Source organism: Pseudorasbora parva, chromosome 20 (genome assembly GCF_024679245.1).
Source record: "Pseudorasbora parva isolate DD20220531a chromosome 20, ASM2467924v1, whole genome shotgun sequence".
Lineage (NCBI taxonomy): Eukaryota > Metazoa > Chordata > Actinopteri > Cypriniformes > Gobionidae > Pseudorasbora > Pseudorasbora parva.
Genome location: NC_090191.1, coordinates 24,106,900 through 24,128,163, shown reverse-complemented (window position 1 = coordinate 24,128,163; position 21,264 = coordinate 24,106,900). Strand labels below are relative to the sequence as shown.

The following is a 21,264-nucleotide window of genomic DNA, read 5'->3' as shown; positions in this document are numbered from 1 at the left end:
ACCCGCGCATGGGGGATGGAGATCACACTCAGAGCTCAGCTCGCAGCTACAGGCACTCATTTAAACGGAGCTATGGTGAGCAATGTGAGTCTTTTAACTTCTCAAATTAATTTCTATGAAAGTTAAGCTTGCAAAGGCATAAACTGAAAAGCGCCAGACTTAACTTGTGTTGTGAATGTATGCTGCGAGTGTAGTCGCGATTACCTCAGCTGTCATCACGAGAGCTCATCAGCTCATATATCTCACTCCTGCAGTTAGTGCTCAGTGCTGTGATACTCGCGCGGCGACTCACTCATTATATTGAACAGACCCATTTAGTTTTTAAATGTAGTGTCTTCTCCAACTCAGCCACAGTAATCCAGTAGGTGGCTTTGGGAATGGCCTCACAGGGCAACGAAGCATTCTGGGAATTGTAGTCTTTCATCCCCATGAGACAAACATACATTTTCTGTCTTTTCTCAGTCAAGAAGGCACCAAATATATTAAATACAGATTCATCTTCCCAGCGCTGAAGAACCCCTTTAAATTTAGTAGACAGGCATGTACGGAGGGACAGCGGACAGAGATAGATAGATAGATAGATAGATAGATAGATAGATAGATAGATAGATAGATAGATAGATAGATAGATAGATAGATAGATAGATAGATAGATAGATAGATAGATAGATAGATAGATAGATAGATAGATAGATAGATAGATAGATAGACAGAATAACATTTATAAATACACAACAAAGCATGTAGATATTCTTTATAGTTATCAATGAAATAAAGTGTCATAATCCCATCTGAGGACACCAGACGTGGATGCAGTGCTGCATTTATGATGCAGTTGGCGAGAGTGTATGGTTTTGTATCCACATGATACTACAGCTGCATTATTTGCTCTAGGCAGGCTGTTCTCCTCTGTCCTGGGAGGAAGAGTAGCCAAGCAAGCCATACTATAAATAGTCCCACCTCATCCCAGACTGTGCATTAAGCAAGAAAAATGATGGCACACACACGCAAAAACACTGCGAACTGAATTAGGAAACACTGGAGCATTTTTTTTTCTGTCCTGAGCATGGGGCAGCAGCTTAATAACCAATTAATACAGAGCTGTGAGAAAATGTGCCAAAGTGCCTTTAAAATGAGTGCGTTAACTCAAGCAGTTCAACTTACTCGACATAGTAGGTTCCATAAATAGGGTCATCGATTTTCTCCCAGCCATAAGGAAGCTCTGAAAAACAAACAATAAATACATCCGCTTAAACATTTAATTCAAAGCTAGATCCTGTAGTTATAAAGTAAAAATGATCTGCTCATTATCTGAAAAGGGTGCCATTTGGGCTTTGCGTGTCCCCATGACTTACTGTGATAATTAACAGAATACTGACCGCTGCATTATTATCTGACAGATTTAGTGTGCAAATGCAGAATAACTTTAAAATAAAGCATTCATTTTATTCTTAAACATTTTTCACAGTCTTTCACAATATCATCTAATTTGCAGGCCCCCATTCATCACAGTGACATTTTAATGGGTTATACGGAAGAAGAAAATGTAGCTTTTATCGAAATTAAAATATTGTGCTTTCATTGTCTGCATTTCTTTTTCTAAACACGTTTCTGAAAATTACGGAATTTATATTTGTCCTTGTACTTTTTTTATTCACCTCCATTATACTGTGACATTCCTGCTTTAAAAAAAAAACGGACGGACGGACGGACGGACGGACGGACGGACAGACAGACAGACAGACAGACAGACAGACAGACAGACAGACAGATAGATAGATAGATAGATAGATAGATAGATAGATAGATAGACAGATAGATAAACAGGTAGGTAGGTAGGTAGGAAGGCAGGCAGGCAGGCTGGCAGGCAGGCAGACAGACAGACAGACAGACAGACAGACAGACAGACAGGCAGGCAGGCAGGCAGGCAGGCAGGCAGGCAGGCAGGCAGGCAGGCAGGCAGGCAGGCAGGCAGGCAGACAGACAGACAGACAGACAGACAGACAGACAGACAGACAGACAGACAGACAGACAGACAGACAGATAGATAGATAGATAGATAGATAGATAGATAGATAGATAGATAGATAGATAGATAGATAGATAGATAGATAGAATATTCTTAGCATATTAGCATAAATGGCACCATATCCTGAGAATATTCTAATTTTCACTGTCTATCCTAATATTTTCTGTTGCTTAATAAAGTACGGTGCACTTAATTCGTGCCACTCCAAGATAATAAGACTTAAAAGTCATTGGTCACAGAGACTGTCATTCGACTGAACCTTATTATTAATATTTAAACAAAAATTTACATATACCAATCAATACTTGAATACACACGCTCCATATAGCACGCACACATGCTGAGCTTCTAGACGAAAGTGTCAAGGAAACACAGCGTAATTACAAGCGCGCACACACGCACACGCACACACACACACACTATACATTCAGCAGCGTAGAGCAGGGTGAAATACCAGACTCCGTGTATATCACACACAACTTTGTAAATTGCAAGTGACAGAAACTGTGTGATGTTCTCACTTAATCTGGCTAGCACCCACACACACACACACACACACACACACACACACACACACACACACACACACACACACACACACACACACACACACACACACACACACACACACACACACACACACACACACACACACACACACAGATCAAAGCGCTGTTGGGTATTACTCTACTGCTGTGCTATGAGCTGGTTGTCCTATTAAAATAAAAATCAGCTTGTAAAGACAACCGAGTGCACGGATCAATCTTTAGGATGAACATTTAGGATCTGAACAAACCCCTAACCACAATTATTAAATGGGTGCCATAAAATTTTCATTTCATGAATACTTCATGAATATCAAATCATGCGACTTGTTGAGGAGAGGTGCATTATTACTTTTCAAAATGATGTTCATGATTTTTTCCTTGTAAGTAAAACAACCCATAGGTTTACATTGAAGGAGAGACTCAAGCCATATCTAGAGATATCTAAAAACGACATTTCCATTATAACCAACGTAATCTAACAAGAGTAGCGCAAATTAAAAATAACTTGGCAAACAATATGTTCGGATAATCATTGGTGTTCCAAATGAATTAAGACTGGAGAAATTTCTCTCGGTTCGGTCACATGCTCTCTGTTCTCTGTGGCGCCTCTTTCTACAGTATAGCGGTAACTATCGCAGCGTCAAATAGGATAAAATGCATTGTTTTAAAACTATTTTTAGTTTTTTTGTTAGCTTTTTTGGCTTTATTTTGATAGGGGAGTAGAGCAAGCTGACAGGAAGTGAACTGGGAAAGAAAGAGAGATCATGATGATGTTATTGGCTCCAACAGGGAGACTGCAGCTTGCCAAGCATGCACTTAATTTAAAGCATTTCAATTACAATCAAGCTAAATGGTAAAAAAGGCATAAACCTGTAATTTTAACCTTAGAGACCATTTTTTTACCTGATTTAACCCATTTGTTTTGCTTGCATAAACTAATGCATGTAGGTCAATTCAGTGATTTTATATAATATATGACTTGAATAAAATGTATGGTACCAATTAGTTACCATTTTTTTAATGCACTCTTAACCAGTAATAAGTAATGATAATTAATATAGCTAATTACATTGATACTTTTAAGGAGACAGTATCTTTATAAATATACAACTATCAGATGATACTATTTTAATTCATAACTAATTATTCTGCCATTAAGCACATTTTGCTCACGAATAAATTCATTAATAAAATAGGAAACAGTCTAATTTATTCTAAGCGAAATGAAAACACAGTGATGAACAGCAGCATTTGCCTTTACATTGATTGTGAATTGATCATTTGATTGGTGAATAGTTTCCTGTGCGAATAGTTCATGAATTATATAACTCTAATGATATTTTCTGATGCTTTGTTTGAGAGAAAAAAAGACAAATGCTTGATTTGGTACCTTAGTTTGCTCTGCTGTAAAGCCTACACTGTAAATACTGTTATAATATTGTAAAATATAATATTGTAAAATATAATATTGTTGGTTTAACTTAAAAGCCTACACTGTAAATATTGTTATAATATTGTTATATATAATATTGTAAAATATAATATTGTTGGTTTAACTTAAAAGCCTACACTGTAAATATTGTTATAATATTGTTTTATATAATATTGTTTTATATAATATTGTTGGTTTAACTTAAAAGCCTACACTGTAATTATTGTTATATATAATATTGTAAAATATAATATTGTTGGTTTAACTTAAAAGCCTACACTGTAAATATTGTTATAATATTGTTATATATAATATTGTAAAATATAATATTGCTGGTTTAACTTAAAAAAGTAAGTAACCTGATTTAAAAATTTGAGTTGATACAATGTAGGAAATTGATTTCATAAATGAAACTCAAAATATTATTGTATCTGTACCACATAATATGATAAATCATGAAAATTGGCTGCGTCATCACAGATAAAACACACACAATTGCCCAATATGCTTAAAAAAATCTTTTAATAATATGTGAATAAAGGTGGTCAATTCTTCAAAAATATTAATTGTATTAACTCAAATTTTTAATTTCAATGAACTCACAATTAAGGTAACCAGGTAACTTATTTTTTTTAAATTTTTTTTTTATATTTAATTTTTTTACTGTGTACACTATTTCAAATATACCTGCTCTCATGCTACTGAAAAATGTAGTTTAGTAAGAAATTAAATCTTTAAAGGTTTAGTTCACCCAAAAAAGTAATTTCATCTTTGGAATATAAAATTAAGATATTTTTGATTAAATTTGAGAGGTTTCTGAACAACCCACAGGCAGTCCCAGAAAGGTAAGTAAAAGGTTTGGCTTTAGTTACTCCCCAACACTGCATGTCAGTTGAAAATCTGGCCTGTCTGATTGGCCAGAAAAAAAAAAAAAGAAAAAAAAAAACTGCTAAGTGGACCAGACTTCATACTGATAGTTTGACAAGTCTACTTGACTATGCAAGACGCAACAGACATTCTGCTGTTCTCAGATCAGCTCTTGGCCTCATTGTCAGTTTAAATGAAAATTGAACAAATTGATCTTGACACTCAAACAGAGCATAAAGCTGAACTAAACATCTTTAGAAAAGAACAGGGGCCTCATTTATAAAGGTTTCCCTAGATTTCATCCTAAAAGTTGACATACTCACACAAAAGCTAGATTTTAAAACTCAGTCAGCAGAAGATGCATCCCCACATGCATCTCCTCCCCGAAATAACCATATATGTGACCCTGGACCACAAAACCAGTCATAGTTGCGCAGGTATATTTGTGGCAATAGCCAACAATAGATTGTATGGGTCAAAAATATAAATTTTTCTTTTATGCCAAAAATCTTTAGAATATTAAGTAAAGATAATGTTCCATGAAGATATTTTTTTACATTTCCTACCTTAAATATATATAAAAATGTATCATTAGTAGTAATATGCATGGCTAAGGACTGCATTTGGACAACTTTAAAGCTTATAAATATACAAATATCAGATGATACCATTAAGCACATTTTGCTCACTAATAAATTCATTAATAAATTCATTAATAAAATAGGAACTCCTGATTGGCTTCATCACTCGGTCTCCTCTCCACCAATCAGCTGGTGTGTGGTGAGCGTTCTGGCACAATATGGCTGCCGTTGCATCATCCAGGTGGATGCTGCACATTGGTGGTGGTTCAGGAGATTCCCCCCTTCAATGTAAAGTGCTTTGGGTGTCTAATATAAATTGAACACATTATTATTAAAGGCGATCTTCTCAATATTTTGATTTTTTTGCACCCTCAGATTCCAGATTTTCGAATAGTTGTTTCTCGGCTAAATATTGTCCTTTACAATACAAACCATACATCAATTGAAAGTGTATTTACTCAGAGGATTTATAAATCAAAAAAAAAAAAAAAAAAAAAAAAACTTAAACCATATGACTGGTTTTGTAGCCCAGGTCACATATGGAGTTTACAATGCAAGTTTTACTATGGATAACTTTGCTGCCGTACCACATATGGGTCAAAAATATCAATTTTTCTTTTATGCCCAAAATCTTCAGGATATTAAGTAAAGATAATGTTCCATGAAGATATTTTGTACATTTACCTTAAATATATATATATATATATATATATATATATATATATATATATATATATATATATATATATATATATATATATATATATATACACACACATATATATATATATATATATATATATATATATATATATATATATATATATACACACATATATATATAAAAAAAAAATATATATATATATATATATATATATATATATATATATATATATATATATATATATATATATACATACACACATATATAAATATATATATAATATTATTAGCAGTAATATGCATGGCTAAATATTGTCCTTTACAATATACAAACCATACATCATTTGAAAGCTTATCAGATGATTTATAAATCTAAAAAAAAAAAAAAAAACTTAAACCATATGACTGGTTTTGTAGCCCAGGTCACATGGAGTTTGCAATGCAAGTTTTATGGATAACTTTGCTGCCGTACCACGGGTGCAGCAGGCGCAATGATATTACACAGTGCCTGAAAGTAGGCTAACTTCCGTCAGAATAACCAATGTGACAACTAGTTCCTAGCCATATCGGTCTAGAAAATCACAACTTTTCATTTTCCGTCGGTCTTAGTACACGATGTAACTATACACATCACATGTAAATAGGAAAATGTTGCCATTATTTTGTTCCTTATTGAGCAGTAGTCTAGATGAAGCCATTTACCTCCAGTCTTTCTGCTAAGCTAGGCTAGTGGTGGGTGCGTCAGACAAAGTTATGGCACACACGGAGATGATAATAATATGTACAGACTAATCTAACTCTGGGGAATGCAGTGAATAAGCTTAAGCCCCAAAAAGTTGGCCTGCTCCTTTAAAGTGGTTTTCTGCGTCAGTCCCTCAGCTAACCATCGGTGTCGCTAAACGGTCTCCAAAATGTTTGTACACATGGGTCAGAGTTTGCATACAGGTGCACAAATGTTCCTGTCAAGTTTGTTTTTATAAATCACCACTTATGTGGAGGACGTGGCGAACACCTCTTCCAGGGACTGTTTTGTGCATATGCAATGGTTATAAATGAGGCCTCAGAAAAGGGTAAAATACACAAACCTAACAAAATAGATTAAAACATAAAACTCCTCTGTTCTCCTTTCACATTACATAAACTGTTGCCATAGAGGTCTGTGGGTTCTTTTATAAAGTACCCAGCTGCCATGCAAGGACACAAGTGAGTGATACGTTCAAACCCGAATTTTAAATAACATTAACAGAGGTTGGACTAATCTCACAGCCTCCAAATATAACCCACCCTACTTACCTCTTGAGAATTGTGAGCTCAAGCTAATTACCTTCTTCAATATTTGCATTTTGTTTGTACAATATTTAAATAATCTTGCTATTTAAAAATCTGCCTGCCCTTTGCAGTAAAAACAGGCAGCAGTATCTTTTTTGTTAAAAGCTTTGACCTTTACGGAAATGAGGGGGGTGGGGATGAGAAGGGAGGAGAAGGGAGGAGAAGAAGGAAACAAAAGAAAGTATGTGCGAGAAACAATATGAACTAAAGCTTTATAGGTTTGGTGAATCAACGTTTAGAGACGCTGCAAAAAATGAAATGCCAAATGAGAGCAAAAAGTGGTGAAAATATTTAAATAATTGACTAGGGAATTGATTGGCAACTGTTTGCTATTGTTTAACAGGTAAGATAGTTTTCTTTTTATAAACAAGTAGAAAAAACGACACACACACACACACACACACACACACACACACACACACACACACACACACACACACACACACACACACACACACACACACACACACACACACACACACACACACACACACACACACACACACACACACACACACACACACGCGCACATTTATTTGATCTAAAACAGTGAAACATTTATTTAAATATAAAATTTTAAAATGTAATTTATTGCTGTCATGGCAAAGCTGAATTTATTTATTATTAAAATGTATTATCATCAATGGTGAAAACTGTTGTGCTGCTTAATATTTTTGTGAAAAAAGTAAACCATACAAATCCTTTGTAACGTCATAAATGGCTTTACTCTCACTAATGATGAACTGAATGCATCCTTGCTGAGTAAAAGTATTAATCTTTACATTTAAAAAAATGTTCCAACTTTTGAACAGCACTGTGCAGATACTTACATTTTCTCAATTGACCTATCTTGGCTCCATACGGAATAGTTTGAGTGCAACGCTTTTAAACTTGACAGGGATGAAAGTCTCTCGTCTTCCTTTACTGATTCACTATCACCCAGTCTGAAACTTCATTGATGGATGGAGTTTGTGTGTGAGCTATCATAAAACAAACACTTAATTCCCGCATCGCCATCTTCAGCTGTCTGCTAGATTCTGTCTTCTAAAATAGCACCCATCTATAACGCCACATTCGTCTTCTTCATTCAATCTTGGGAGCTTGGAAGAGAGTCGAGGACATCCTACAAAGACTTTTCTTAACTTCTAACTTCTAACTAACTCTAATATTTTATTATTCATGACACTTTTACAACTAGAAGGTCAGTTTGCTGAAAGAAAACTGGTCTTTTTTCAGAAAGTTGTCAATTGTGCAGCCTTTCAAAAAATGTCAGGGCAAACAGCTCAATAAAATCACTGTTGGTGTGAACAATTTGGCCATTTAGCCATGTATTCCACAAAAAAAAACAAAAGGAAAAAATAATGGCAAATATTCCTATTATATTTCAGTAGCTGTTTTACCAGTGAGGCAATTTGGAGGGCTCTTAAAAGTGTGAAATAAAAATGAATGTCTTGTTTATTTGGAGTAGAGTCCAACTATTAGAGTAAAATAATAGAGAAACCAACTTTTTTGCCAGGTTTGGTTTCAAAAGGGTTTAAAAAAAAGTGTCATAATCCATGAACAAAACCAACCAGGTATGAAATCGCAACATTATAAACTTTGATTTGAAGCAAAAAAGCATTTGAAAAGATAAAGGTACAAGGACTGTGCACTTAAAAGGCTTTAAATGAGAAAAACATCTACAGTTCCATGAAGCATTGTGAATTAGAAATAAAAAACTATGAATTAAAAGTTGTTGATTATGTACCGTATATAAAAACAGAATATTTAAAGTTTGTTGCAAATTATGCATATATACACACATATTTGAGTATTTTGAGTGTATATGACTTATTTCATTCACAGTGTTGTGATAGTCATCTTTTGTGGTGGTGTGCTCATCACGATTTTCTGATAGGTGGAGATTTATTTGTAGAATAATGGCTATTGTAGTTTTTTCACCAGGAATTCAAATACATGTGAAGCAAAAATGAGGTGCATGGGAACAAATTGCTTTCTTCAGGCATTAGAAGCATTTTTGATCGATAAAGGAAGACATAGATTTGCCTAAAACCCAACGTTCCTTCAAACAAACAATTATGTGTTATGTGACTCTAAGCGTTTATGATGGATAAAACCACTTCTGACGGCAACTAAACTAATTACTCATGAGGAAATGCACAAAACTGAAAGCAATATCTGCTAAAAATGCTGTTATCAGGGGACGTTTATGAACCAGAATATTCCATTTCAAATCCAATCTCAACTGTTACAGCTGGAGGAAAATGAGGCTTTTCGTCGTTCTAAGAATCCACAATGGCACAAAATTGCTGTGACACCTCATGCAACTTGCATGAATAAACATCCCGGTGAAAATCACACCGCTGTGTGTTGTTATGCGACGCTGTTGGGCTTTTGCGTGTACATTTTGTTCATTAATTTAGCTAATTTGTGCGATATCAATGAGAAAGCAACAGTAATTCCTGTATTGACACAGCTGTCAAGTGATAAAGCTGCTTCCATCCATCAATCCATCCATGCATCTGTTTCTGTAATCATATCTCCACCTGTTCCCAGCGAGTGTGAGCATGTTATATTTTTTTTTGGGGGGGGGGGGGGGGGACCTCGCTGACAGTGACGGCTTCAGAAATGATGAAATACAATGAAACACGAGCGACAGACACAGAGAGACATGTTAGTTGTGCTTATTCATTCACTCGCAAACCCAGGGAATTGGTACCATCAGAGAGATACATCGACACGGGGAGAACGACAAGATGACAGGTAAACAGGAGAGACACTGTGGCATATCTACGGAAACTTCACTCCGTGCTGCCGCAAATATACGCTGGGAAACAAACAGTCTAGGAACACGAGCGTGACAGTATTAAAGAAAACAGCAGACGACTTTGATTTGCATCCAGAGCTGTGTGTCTTCCCCTCATTTTCCAAAACAAAAGAGGGCGGCCGAGTTACGCAACGCACGCGTCCGCGCAAATCCGCAGTGATGCGTGTTTTCACAACACTGGCTGACAGGCCTTTGAACTGCGGGAATCCGCTGACATGTGAAATGCGTTTTTTCGCACATGCATGCTAACAAGCAGCATCTTATTCAACTGGCACAGTTGATTATACTGCAAACATGAAGTTAGATTTTAGTGCACGAATGTGTGAACTGAGAGGAAGGCAGTGATGGATAAATCCTTTTACGACAGGTATAACAATGGCGAATACCCTTGCAGACATGATTAATTTAACAACGCATTCACTTTAAAATGATACTTCAGCTCCAGATCACATTCATAAGTGAAGTAGAGTGTGAAGAGTAAGCAAAACAAAACATGGGATTGTTACACTTGATAAAGAATATGTTAGGGGTGTTTGCCAGTGTAAAATCCACTGCCTTAAAGGGTTAGTAATGAAATTTCGTTCATTAATGACTCACCCCAATGTCGTTCCACACCCGTAAGACCTCTGTTCATCCTCGGAACACAGTTTAAGATATTTTAGATTTAGTCCGAGGCCTTTCTGTCCTTTGAATGTAAGTGTATGCCCACTTGCTGTCCACGTCCAGAAGGTAATAAAAACATCATCAAAGTAGTCCATATGTGACATCAGTTGGTTAGTTAGACTATTTTGAAGCGTCGACAATACATTTTGGTCCAAAAAGAACAAAAAATACGACTTTATTCAGCATTGTCTTCTCTTTGGCGTTTGTTTTCAAACCTCAAATAAAGAATCAAACGGTCGCGAATCAGCAGATTGATTCGTGATTCGTATCGCCAATGTCACGTGACCTCAGCAGTTTGGCAGTTTGACACGCGATCCAAATCTTGAATCATGACCGTTTGATTCTTTATTTGAGGAACACGGAAGAGAAGACAATGCTGAATAAAGTCGTATTTTTTGTTATTTTTGGACCAAAATGTATTGTCAAAGACTCTAACTAACCAACTGATGTCACATATGGACTACTTTGATGATGTTTTCATTACCTTCTGGACGTGGACAGCAAGTGGTCATACACTTACATTCAAAGGACAGAAAGGCCTCGGACTAAATCTAAAATATCTTAAACTGTGTTCAGAGGATGAACAGAGGTCTTACGGGTGTGGAACGACATTGGGGTGAGTCATTAATGAAAGAAATTTCATTTTTGGGTGAACTAACCCTTTAATGCTAGAATGTTTTGGGTGGTTTCCGTGGGATTCCCTTATGGTTAATAGGGTGCTATGGATGGTGTTGTGCAGTTGCAAAGGGGTAGTTGGTAGGGCATTGGTAGGGGGTTGCCAGGATGTCCTGGGTGGTTGACAGAGTGCTGTTTTACAGCTGCGAGGTTGGTCTAGGGCAGGAGTGTCCAAACTCGGTCCTGGAGGGCAGCGGTCCTGCAGAGTTTAGCTCCAACGTGCCTCAACACACCTGCTGGAAGTTTCTAGTATGATTAGAAAGACCTTGATTAGCTGGTTCAGCGGTGTTTCATTGGGTTTGAAGCTAAACTCTGCAGGACAGTGGCCCTCCAGGAGCAGGATTGGACACCACTGGTTTAGGGAGTTGGTAGGATATTATGAGAGGGGTTTAGGGTACGTTTACACAACAACAATGTACTAAAAACGGAGTTGTTACCTTCCTGCATACTTCAGTTTCAACCATGATCCAACACACCTGCTTGTTATTTTTAAGTAATCCTGAACAAATTTATTAGCTGGTTCAGGTGAGTTTGATTAGAGTCAGGGCTAAACTACAGGATGGTTGTGTTGGCTACTCCGCGCTACAATATTCTTGTCTCTATATACAGGTCCCTTCTTCAATTTCTACATGATTGTTTGACTTGTTTTATTGTCTGCCACTCACAAATGTCCAGTTGCTTTGAAAAATATACTTGATACTTGACTTATGAATGGACTAAATGAAATAAACATACTGATATCCTCTTGCAAATAGACCCACTGAACTGTGCATGCATACACAGTCATAAAAAGGATCTTTCACTGTTACGTTGCTTAGCAGTCATAAACAGCCTTCAGTTAGGCTAATGAACTTAAGGATTTAAGAAACATTGGTCAGACTTTAATAAAAGCAATAAGCCATTTCTGCTTCACATCTTGTTTAATAACACCCCATAATCACTTAAACAGTCTCTTGTAGCTAGTTGCTTCATTTCAGTAGATTTAAAACGTTTTTCTTTGGCCTGCACCAGTGCAGAGAGTAAATCAAACAGAGTCATTACATGTAGAGAGAAATGTAACACTAACCGTTCTCTTTGCATTCTTCAGGGGGCTTCGCTTTCTTCGCAAGCCGGGGGTCCAACCAGGACGTCGTCTTTGTGTTGTGGCTTGAGAGGAGAGAAATGGAGCAGAAAGGGAAAAGAGATGAAGAGGAAGAGAGGGAGATGAGAGTGCTGCAAACTGCTACTGTAAATCATTCCACTGAGGAGACGAAAAAGACTGAAATGAAGTCTCTGGAGACCTCATCTCTAAACGAGGGTGAGAAAAAAAAGTTTAGGTTAACAAAACGGCCATCGATACTTTTAATTAGCTGTAAGCTTCTCATTAGCACAGCAAGAAAGAGAGGAGGAGGAGAGAGATGACGAGGAAGATGTGCCTGATTTACCGTATGAGGGAGGAGAACTGAACATGAGCAGCGATTTTATTAAACAGTTAAGTACCTAATATGATTTTTTTTTTTCTGAGAAATTGTCATCTGAGACCAATTTCAGGTAATATAAGTCAATTTCTTTTAATTTTAATTTTATTTTAGTGGCTTAGTGTCACATGCTCACCGACAGCTAATTAATTGCCTTTGCAATTAATCTTAGCCTCCAACAAAGTTCTGACAGCATCTAAAATGTTGAGTCATAGTCCTGCGGCATGACTGCTCCTATGACGGCCATCTAAGAAGAACCAATAAGACTACAGCCACTGATGAAGCTAACATGACGCAACTTAAAATGTTGATACTACCTTCTCTATTTCAATCAACATTAGAGGTTCACACATCTTGTTAATTAGCTAATTACACTAATTAGCGTTTTAGTTTTGTTGAGTTGGCTCTGAAGAATATGCAGTCCACATATTTCCTCTTCCACCCAGCAATGACTGCAGACAGTTCAATTTTTTTTTTGTTTCCCATGCAAAAAATTGTTTATCTTAGCAAAAGGGCAAGTTTGTTTTTTATTTTTGTTTGTCAAATTGGATGCCAAATTTTAATAAACTTTTTTAAATATAAAACTCGGATAATCAAATAAATCAGAATCGGAAGACTGCAGATTAGGTTAGAGCCTGCATCTCTTGCACAACTCAAGCCACTTTTCTAAGAACAGTAAGGAAAAGATCCAGTTATTTTTCACTTGAGACTGGTACAACATGGCACAATTACAAACCGTTCTTGGCTCGAAATTATAAAGCGGTATCTATGTACATCTCATATCATCAGTACACCACTGCTTTACCAAGGCAATGACTGACACATTCATATTACAATTCAAAGAGCTCCGTTATCAGCCCATATCTGTGCAGGCTGGGCCTGATCAGCACTGAATGGAATGGTTAAGCATAGAGAACGGTTTGGCCCAATGATGGAAAAGCGGCTATAGTCTGGAACATGAGGGCATGAACAAGGTTTTATGTTAATCACAAAAAATAAAGCAAAACTTAACTTAGTATGATGCCCAACTAAATGTTAAAAAAATACTTAAAAAAAAAAAATGTGTTATCGTCAGGCTGTTAGGTTCAAACACTTGCTGGAAGCAGGAGTCAAAATCCAAGGAAGTTTTATTTAAATTCAAACAGAAGACTAAGAAATAATAGGAAAACTATCACAACTCAACAACAGACTAATACCACGACAGAGGGTGAATCAAGAATGTGAGTATAAATAGATTGTGCAAAAAAGGCTAAACGAAGAGCACCGGAACTGAATGAGACAATGTATAACCGTGATAACAAATAGGCAGGGACTAGAAGATGAGCAAAACTATCTAACAACTAGAAACCTAACCATGAAACTCAGGCATGAACAGAACAGATCAAAAACAAACTCAAAACGTTACAGTACACCCCCCTCCCGGAAGGCGTATCCTCGAGCCGTAATAGGTCCACAGAGCTGGAAGGGTGGACACCCTGGAGGCTGACAATGGGCTGGTAAAGGGTGTGATCAAGGTGGCTTAGGCAAGACAGGAAGCCTCTATGGCACTATGGGCCATACAGGGAGCCAGGGAGGTGCCGGAAGCTAAGGGGTCCTGGCACGTGCCAGTATCACAGGAAGCCAGGGAGGGTGCTAGTAACTCAGGGAGCCTGGAAGGTGCCAGCATCACAGGAAGTCAAGGAAGTGCTGATGACTCAAGGATCCTGGAAGGTGCCAGCATCACAGGCAGCCAGGGAGGTGCAGATAAATCAGGGAGCCTAGGAGGTGCCATAGACGACATAAGGCTAGGTGGAACCAGCCCACATTCAAAATAGCCATAATGGACAGCAATGCAATCTCTTTGGCTTGAGCGATCTCCTGGTTGATCTTAGAGACTTGACTAGGTACAGAATCTCAGATTCTGGAGCAAGCGCATGGACTGGAGCCGACACTGGACTGTGCTCAGGGGCTGGAGTCGACACTGTGCAAGAGTCATGTGAAAATATTAGGACACCCTATTGAATTCCATGGTGTTCTGTATCAGGACATAATAAAAAATCATCTAGTGTTAGGCACGTCTTAAAATAATAAAACCACAGATGAACAACAGCTCATGACATATTACCCTGTCATTATTTATTTAGCAAAAAGAAAGTCAAGATGGAAAACCATGGGTGACAAAGTTAGGACGCCCTATCATTCAATTGCCTGTAGATCCACTTTTAAAAGCAATAACTTGAAGTAATAATTTTCTGCATGATTTATCAGTCTCTCATGTCATTCTGGAGGAATTTTGGTCCACTTTTTTCACTTCAGTGTGTTGATGTTTGTGGGCATTTGTTTATGCACAGCTCTTGTCACAGCCTTTCATACCGGATGAGGTCTGGACTTCGACTAGGCCATTGCAACACCTTCGTTCTTTTTTTCCAGCCATTCTGTTGTAGATTTGCTGGTGATCTTCGGATCATTGTCCGGTTGCATGACTCAGATTTAGCCAAGCTTTAGCTGTCGGACACATGGCCTCACATTTGACTCTAAAATACTTTGGTATACAGAAGAGGTCATGGTCGACTCAATGACTTTGAGGTGTCCAGGTCCTGTGGCTACAAAACAAGTCCAAAATCATCACCCCTCCACCAGCATGCTTGGCTTTTTGTATGAGGTGTTTGTGCTGATATGCTCTTTTGGTTTTCACCAAATAGCGCTGTGCATTAAGGCCAACCATCTCCACTTGGTCTAGTGTGTCCAAAGGAAATTGTTCTAGAAGTCTTATGGTTTGTTCAGTTGCAACTATGTAAACCTAAGCTGTGCTGCCATGTTTTTTTAGAGAGAAGAGGTTCTCCTGCCAACCCTTCCAAACATGCCATACTTGACCCATCTTTTTATAATTGTACTGTCATGAACTTTAACACCGAACATGTTAACTGAGGCCTGTAGAGTATGAGGTGTAGTTCTTGGGTTGACTACAATTTTTCTGAGCACAGTCTGATCTTGTGGTGAATTTGCTGGGACGTCCTCTCATGAGAAGATTGGTGTCTGTCTTGAATATCTTCCACTTGCCAATAATCTTCCTCACTGTAGAATGATGGACTTTAAATTGTTTGGAAATAGCCCTTCGCAGATTGATTGCGGCAACAATTGCTTCTCTAGGATAATTGCTGATGTCTTTCCTCCTTGGCATTGTGTTAACACACACCTGAATGCTCCAGACCAGCAAACTGCCAAAACCTTTGCTCTAATAGAGGTGATCACACTTGCTGGTGATCAGTTAACCAAAGGCATTTGATTAGCAGTGCCTTACCCTCTTAATTACCATGTTAACAGTAAGGGTGTCACTAACTTTTGTCACCCATGGCTTTTCCATTTTGGCTTTATTTTTGCTAAATAAATAATGAAACGGTGGGATATTTCAGGGGTTGTTGTTCATCTGAGGTTTAATTTTCTAAATTAAGATCTTGCAGGGGACCAGATTATTTGTTTTATTATGTACTGATGCAGAAAACCTTGGAATTCAATAGGGTGTCCTCACATTTTCACATGACAGTAGCAGTAACAACGAATAAGGAAAGGAAAACCTCTTTGATCACACCAGAACAGACAGGAAAAGCTCTAGAATTTCACTCACTGGAAAAGACTTGGGAATTTCACTCTCAGGAATGGACTCCTGGAACTTCACTCTCAGGAACACTCTTGGATTTCACTCTTTGGAAAGAACTCAGAGATTTCACACTATGGAACAGACTCTGAAATGTCAGTCTCTGGAATGAAGTCAGGAATTTCACTCACTGGAACAGACTCTGGGATTTCACCATAGTGACAAACAGGCAGGGAATGAACGATGGACAAAACTAATGAATAACTAGAAACCTAACCATTGAATTTAGGCATGAACAGAACAGAAAAAAAACTGATAAAAATAATCTCAAAACGTGACAATTTAGGAAATGCAGACAAATACTAGGCATACTATGCACTCAACTCAAACTATACCTATATTTAAAAGTATATTAAAAAGTTAAAAAATAAAAATGTGTTTTCAAAGATTTCACGTAAAAAAAACAAAAAACAAAAAAGCAATGAGATTGATTTGACATTAAAATAGGAAGCTTGTTTAGGACCTGCAATAGTAAAATTCCAAAAAATCTAAAACATTTTGCATTCCAACTGATATTGCTCATATATTTATACTCTTCAATTGCTTTTCCATACATTTGATATTTGTCCCTTGTAGATAGCTAGAAATGTGTGTGTGTGTGTGTGTGTGTGTGTGTGTGTGTGTGTGTGTATGCAATCTTCAAACTGTACATCACTGCTTTTCCACAGGGATAGTACTCATTTTCTGTTGTATCGTTCATGACAGAAGCGGAACATGACTGACTCCGAATGATGCGAGGACAGTCTGTCACTGCTTCATGTAACACAACACAACACGGGCACGCGCACATGGGCACGCGCACAAACACAGTTTGCACTGGCCCACACAGTGTGACTATTGAGGATTTAATGGAGTTGTCAAGCAGCCAATGGCGCCTTGTTTTTCTCGATCTCCCTCACAGACGGAGCGTCTTTAATTCTCAAACTGTAGACACTTCTCCATATGTCTATCTCTCACCACGCACACATACTCATACTGGACCAGATTAATCACGACAAAATGTCTCTGTACATGCATTCAGTCACATTTAAACTCCCAAAGCAACTGAACATAAGCTGCGGAAATGCACTGTGCCAATAGAGCGTCCTTTGATATGCTTTTATATGAAATTAATTTTCTTTTCTGTAAGAGGGGATGAAACAGTAAGTGACACCAGGGAGGAACACACTCTGAAAGATAGAGACACAAGGGCAGAATTGTGGAGTGTTATAGAGAGCGAGCACATCAAAGGTGCACCATCTTTTTGCCCCAGGCTGCAATTTCTCTGGCCAGTCGCATAGCAGAGTGCCGCCAGTCGAGTCCCATCATTGAGACAAGTGAGTCTACCTTTCAGCCACTGATCTCAGAGCGGTTTCTTCTGTTACTGTACACGAAAATGTTTCTCAGGGAGGAATACACTAAGCTTTGTGACATGGTGTGTTATCCTGCTGGAAGTAGCCATCAGAAGAGGGAGAGACAACGGTAATAAACAAATGGACATGCTCAGCAACTATACTCAGGTAGACTGTTGGAACTAAGGGGTCCAAAGTGAGCCAAGAATATATCCTGGTGATCTTACACCATTACACCACCAGGAGGTAGGATGAATCCTTGCTTTTATTTATGCCAAATTCTGACCCTACCATCTGAATGTTGCAGCAGAAATTTAGACTCTTCAGACACAAGGCAAAATTTTTCCAATTTTCTATTGCTCAATTTTGATGAGCCCGTGTGAATTGTAGCCTCAGTTTCCAGTTCTTAGCTGTCGGGAGTGGCACCCGGTGTGGTCTTCTGCTGCTGAAGCCCTTCTGCTTCATGATTTGACATTTTGTGCGATCAGAGATATTCTTCTGCAGACCTCGGTTGTAACAAGTACTAATTTGAGTTACTGTTGCCTTTCTATCAGCTATCTAACGGTCATTCTTCTCTGACCTCTGGCCTCAGCAAGGCATTTTCTTCCACAGACCTGCCGCTCAATGGATATTTTCTCTTCTTCAGACCATTTTCTGTAAACCCATGAGATGGTTGTGTGTGAAAATCCCAGTAGATCAGCAGTTTCTCAGATATGAGCCCGTCTTGCACCACAAACCATGCCACGTTCCATGCCAAGTCACTTAAATCACCTTTCTTCCCCATTCTGCTCCTGCTCCATGTACATTTTTTTTTGGTAACACTTTAGTAAGTAGAACACATTAATTTACTGTTAACTACGACTTTTGCCCCAAACTCCTAACTTACAGCTTATTAATAGTTAGTAATGTAGTTGTTAATTTTAGGTATTGGCTAGGATTAAGGGATGTAGAATAAGGTCATGCAGAATAAGGAATTAATATGTGCTTTATAAGTACTAATAAGCAGCCAATATCCTAGTAATATGCATGCTAATAGCTAATTAATTGCAAAAAATGAAGCCTAAAATTAGTTAAAAGGTAAAGTGTTACCAACTTTTTTTATTGGGGAAAAATACTGAATGAACTTTAAAATAATGCTGATTATAGATACTCACTCAATGAAGTACACTTCTCCTTTTTCAGTGTAAGCCATCTCCCAGTTATCTGGCAGAGGACCCAGCTCGTCATTCTCATCCAGTTTGGGAGGCGATTTTGGTGGTTCTGTCCCTTCTTTGGGAGCATCTGTGGAGGTCTCAGAGGGGCATGTGGTGGGCATGTCTCCTGAGGCGTCTGTACTCTTGTCTTCATGTTCACTGGACTCTAAAAAATGCAAGAAAACTAAATCTATAACCTTTTAACAATAGCAACGGCAGACCTACATTTCTGATTCAAACACCATTATCAATTAAAAAGAACTAGACAATAGAAGCGGATACAGTGTTTGAATAGTGTGATTGAATTCAACAGAACAATCGCCAATAGGAGGTACGCTTATAAAAATCTAACTGTCAAATTTACGAGAATCCAATATTCCGGGAGACGTCTCCAACTTTTAACAGCATGGCTGGTGAAACTCTGTGTCCAAGACTACAGAGAAAACCAGTGAATATGAGTGAGACAGACAGAGAAAATATTTATAAGAGAGAGAGCGCGAGAGAGAGAGAGAGCGCGAGAGAGAGAGAGAGAGAGAGAGAGAGAGAGAGAGAGAGAGAGAGAGAGAGAGAGAGAGAGAGAGAGAGAGAGAGAGAGAGAGAGAGATGTAACTGAGATTTGGAGTTTCTGAGAGAATCAAAAAGCAGGTCACTGTAAGAGGAGCATGTTAGAAAGAGAAAAACAGAAGACTGGAAGAAATGATGGAAGAAAAGACAGAGATGGAGTTAGTCGGAATGAGAACGGTGAAATAAGAGTCGAGTGATTAAAATGGAGTCTGTGGCGAGAAAGCGAGAGAGAAGAAAAAAAGAGAGAGAACTGAACGTGTCCTAGTTTGAGTTATGGAGGTTGGAGGTCCCAAAGGAGAGGCGCAAAAGACAGATCGAGGGGAAGAGAGAGGGAGAGACGAAAGAAAAAGACACCGAATCCCATAACATTCAACAGTACTGATGTTTTAATCAACTGAGAAATGAGAGGACAGCTTCACTCAATCACACACACACACACACACACACACACACACACACACACACACACACGCACGCACGCACGCACGCGCACGCATACACACACGCACACTTTGTGAGCTGCCTAGACAGAATTTAAAGGCATCAAAGGTGCAGAAGACAGAGTAAAGTCTTTTTTTACACTTTGTGAATGAATTGAGAATATTTTTATATTATATTCCTATAATAACAAACATGTGTAAAACAGTACTTCTAAGTAAAAATATTCTTACTTCAGAGATTTCATCAATGTCTCAAATTGTGCTTAGATCTGGCAAGACACCAAAAATGCAATGAAAAGTCAGAAATTTCAATATGAACTCAAACACATAAAATCCCAAGGCCAAATGATCTGAGCTATCCACATTATATATTATATTATATCTATTATACACACTTACTAGCTAACAAAAAGCATATGCAGTCAATGCCCACTTTACTGTTCATGTCCAGAAAGGGAATAAAACATCTTCAAAGTAGTCCATATGTGACATCAGTTGGTTGATTAGAATCTCTTGAAAGATCGAAAATACATTTTGGTCCAAAAATATCAAAAACTATGTTTTGATTCAGCACTGTCTTCTCTTCCGTGTTCCTCCGATTCTCAGAAAAGATTCAAACGGTGTGAATCGATCAATGATTCGGGTCGCCAATGTCACGTGATTTCAGCAGTTCAGATCGCGTCAAAGAATCACGTGACATTGGTGACCCGAAGCATTGATCGTTTCACTGATTCATTAACCGTTTGAATCTTTTTGGAGACACACGGAAGAGAAGACAATGTTGAATAAATTCATATTTTTGGACCAAAATGTATTTTCGATGCTTCAAGAGATTCTAATCAATCAACTGATGTCACATATGGACTACTTTGATGATGTTTTTATTAGCTTTCTGGACATGGACAACACAGTGTGCATAGACTGCATATGCTCTGGGACTAAAATCTAAAATATCTTAAACTGTGTTCCGATGATGAACAGAGGTCTTACGGGTGTGGTACGACATTAGGGTGAGTCATTAATGACATCAA

The 21,264-nt window shown here is 37.9% G+C and overlaps 1 protein-coding gene across 8 annotated transcripts in view; it reads right to left on the bottom strand.

The window, feature by feature from the left end:
- magi2a (membrane associated guanylate kinase, WW and PDZ domain containing 2a) overlaps positions 1-21,264 on the bottom strand; it is a 302,713-nt gene that overhangs the window by 77,716 nt on the left and 203,733 nt on the right. For all 8 annotated transcript variants that reach the window (XM_067428392.1, XM_067428391.1, XM_067428389.1 and 5 more), the window contains exons 5-7: positions 19,191-19,395; positions 12,681-12,760; positions 1,165-1,222 (exon numbers count right to left, since the gene is read on the bottom strand). In XM_067428392.1, the coding sequence (XP_067284493.1) occupies positions 1,165-1,222; positions 12,681-12,760; positions 19,191-19,395 (343 nt within the window). The remainder of the gene's footprint in view (positions 1-1,164; positions 1,223-12,680; positions 12,761-19,190; positions 19,396-21,264) is intronic.